The sequence below is a fragment of the Oncorhynchus keta genome, chromosome 21 (assembly GCF_023373465.1).
Source record: "Oncorhynchus keta strain PuntledgeMale-10-30-2019 chromosome 21, Oket_V2, whole genome shotgun sequence".
NCBI lineage: Eukaryota > Metazoa > Chordata > Actinopteri > Salmoniformes > Salmonidae > Oncorhynchus > Oncorhynchus keta.
Window position 1 is genome coordinate 2728669 of NC_068441.1, and position 2815 is coordinate 2731483.

The 2815-nt window shown below is 41.4% G+C and overlaps 1 protein-coding gene across 1 annotated transcript; it reads right to left on the bottom strand.

The window, feature by feature from the left end:
- Positions 1-1110: 1110 nt before the first annotated feature.
- LOC118399937 (40S ribosomal protein S23) lies at positions 1111-2815 on the bottom strand. The gene is made up of 4 exons (XM_035796171.2): positions 2659-2815; positions 1955-2114; positions 1649-1769; positions 1111-1299 (listed from the first exon to the last, which is right to left on the bottom strand). The coding sequence occupies exons 1-4, from the start codon at positions 2660-2662 to the stop codon at positions 1153-1155; spliced, it is 432 nt and encodes a 143-aa protein (XP_035652064.1). The 5' UTR covers positions 2663-2815; the 3' UTR covers positions 1111-1152.

The window sequence follows — 2815 nt, forward strand, 5'->3', positions numbered from 1 at the left end:
CCATTTGATTCAAACTGTACATATCCTGTCTATTTTCCCAACCATGTCACTTCCCTAATCTGCAGCAAATCCTCTTCCACCCCAATACCAATTAATTTGTCATTCAGGATAACACTGCATGTCTCCTTAATGTATAATGTCCAGACAAGTCATGGCATTACGCATCAAAATGTAATCTTGTGAATTATTTGGATGAAAGGAGAGAGGTTGTTACATGCAGGAACAGATGGGATTTGTATGATTGTGTAAAATGTCCTGGTCCTATGCGCTTAACAAACCTCAAAGTGAAAGGTTCCACCCAACGCAATATGCTCCTAACTTTAAAATCATATTTGCTATAGCACTTCACAACAAAATTAAGATCACAATCAGTTGACGGAAGGCTTTTTATCCTAGCTAAAAATTGCAGAAATTATAAATGTAGACAGGTGTGGCTAAATTAGGAACCGGCAAGTTTGTACAGAAAGTAAGTCACAGTTGAGCAAAATCAAAAAGGCATCTGGCTCATCAAACACAGAAACGCACAATATGTAAATTGGCAGCCGTCTGTGGCAGCCATGCCTGAATTCGACGACTGCACGGCATGAATCAAAATGAGACTACACAAAATTACCTGAGGGGGTACATGACAACTTGACTGAGTATAAAATGCATCTGTTCTATGAACAACCAAGACACCAAACGATGTCAAACCATTACAATCCCTCCTGATAAGCTATAAATGGAGCATAAGTATAGCAGCAAATGCCTGAACCCACACAAAGCAATTGGGCATGATCCAACGTTAAACATACGAGCCAAGAGAAACGCTTTCTAACAACCTAAATCCTAAAACCATTAACTTGTTGTTCTTCAAATGAAAAAAAGTTTTCCATAAACTTGGGACATGAAAAAGTGAATCAGAGAAGCCACTCAAACAAAATTGGTACAAGGATGGGCATCTGAGGACAGTGTCACAGCCAGTTCTATCAAGTGCACAAGTGGTATGTATCCCAGGTCTAAAGACACAGATTTGGAAAAAATACAATACATACAGCCCTCAGAATCAGTTACCCATCTCTGCAACTAAAATATGTATATGTGGGGAACAAAAAGCACAACAAACCGACAAATTGTGAAAACATAATTTATTGATTTCACAGTAAGAACTGTTTAAGATCTGGGTCTCTCCTTCTTGCCTTTGTAAAGGGCCAGCAGGGAGACGTTAGCCACTTTGACCACCTTGAAACGGACACCGGGGATATCCCCGACGGCATGTCCCTTACGACCGAATCCTGCCACCAGAACCTCGTCGTTTTCCTGAAAGACCGAAGGAAACAAAACTAAATACACAGGACAACACCAGACAATACGCACCAGTCAACTTTGAATATCAAAATTATTGTCCCTGAACACGTGCACATTCTTAGATTACTTATGGGGGGGTCTTACAATTGTCATTATAGTGTATATCAGGCAGAGTATAAGATACTGGTTTATATGGCTACCCAAATATGTCCGTCAGATCCTACAATATCTGTCAAGTTAGCTAATGTTCTAGGAATTTATCAATCTCTTCTTATTCTGAGGCAATCCACAACATCCTAGAAATAGTTACCGGTACACTCTTCTTTGGTAAGATGGATGCAATGTTGGGTTTGACTCTTACCTCAATGAAATTCAAGCAACCATCATTTGGGACAAAGGCAGTGATCTTCTTGCCATTCTTGATGAGTTGGACCCTGACACACTTCCTAATGGCAGAGTTGGGCTGCTTAGCTTCAACACCTCTGTAAGAAGAATTGGGGAGAGGAGTTTGACACTTCGCACTGACAGTATATGAAAGATGGCATCCAGTGCACTGTACATAGTTGATCATACAGCATTCACATAGCTTTCACTGGATTAAAGTTTGCATGGTTATTAGTGAACACTCATTAGGGGCGTTGTGATGTAACGTTAGCTAACTACTTACACTTTCTCAAGTACGATTCCCTTAGCGTGGGAAGCGCCTCCGAAGGGGTTAGCCTTCAGGGCAGTGCCGAGATGGGCCTTCTTGTACTGTTTATCATGCCATCTCTGTTCACGACGATGGTTACGCAGCTTCCTGGCTGTACGCAGACCGCGACACTTTCCTGGGGAAATAGAACGGTAAACTTAAAATCATGTCGTGAACTAAGTCGACTAACAAAACAGGTCGATACATACCTACAAATGGAGTCTAGAGAACCTGACTAACCTTGGCTAGAATAGACAACCAGTTACAGTAGCTTATTAACGCATATGACTAACGTTAAATGCGGACAATCCAGCGGCTAACAATTTAGCTAGTTCATTGCTAAATATTTAAGCCAATTAGTCAAATGGATGCAGTTCGCTGCTAAACACTTGTTTTTCTATCACTTTGTAACTAGCCAGCAGGCTTCGTAAATGCTTGGTGACTGAAACGTAAGGCAGAGGGGAAGTGCTTGCCGAACCCCATGCCATGCTACTGGCCCTCTCCACGTTGCGAGACTCGCGCTATTTGTCCGTAACATTTAGAAAATATGGCTACAAATAACAGCCCGTTTTTCCACGATTATACTGGAAGTTGGTAAGAGGACATCCTTATTCCATATCAATGTAAGGAATATGACTATATATTGTAATCGTTCCGTTAAAAAGGGAAAATGACCGTACCCATGTTTGCAGATTACGAGCCCAGGCTAGAAAGGAAGAATCCCAGACTCCTCCGCGGCAATGTCCCTTCTCAGGACCCCAGAGGTGGGTAATAAAGTGCCTGTTTGAGCTCGGTCTTTTTTCAAAATACAATTTAAATATAGCTCCATTTTAAGCA

What these genes read in the sequence shown, in the direction of transcription:
- LOC118399937 (XM_035796171.2), bottom strand. An exon ending in GGAATCGTACTTGAGAAAGT is followed by an intron (nt 1,770 to 1,954) that starts GTAAGTAGTTAG and finishes TTCTTCTTACAG; the next exon opens with AGGTGTTGAAGCTAAGCAGC. An exon ending in GTTGCTTGAATTTCATTGAG is followed by an intron (nt 1,300 to 1,648) that starts GTAAGAGTCAAA and finishes TCGGTCTTTCAG; the next exon opens with GAAAACGACGAGGTTCTGGT.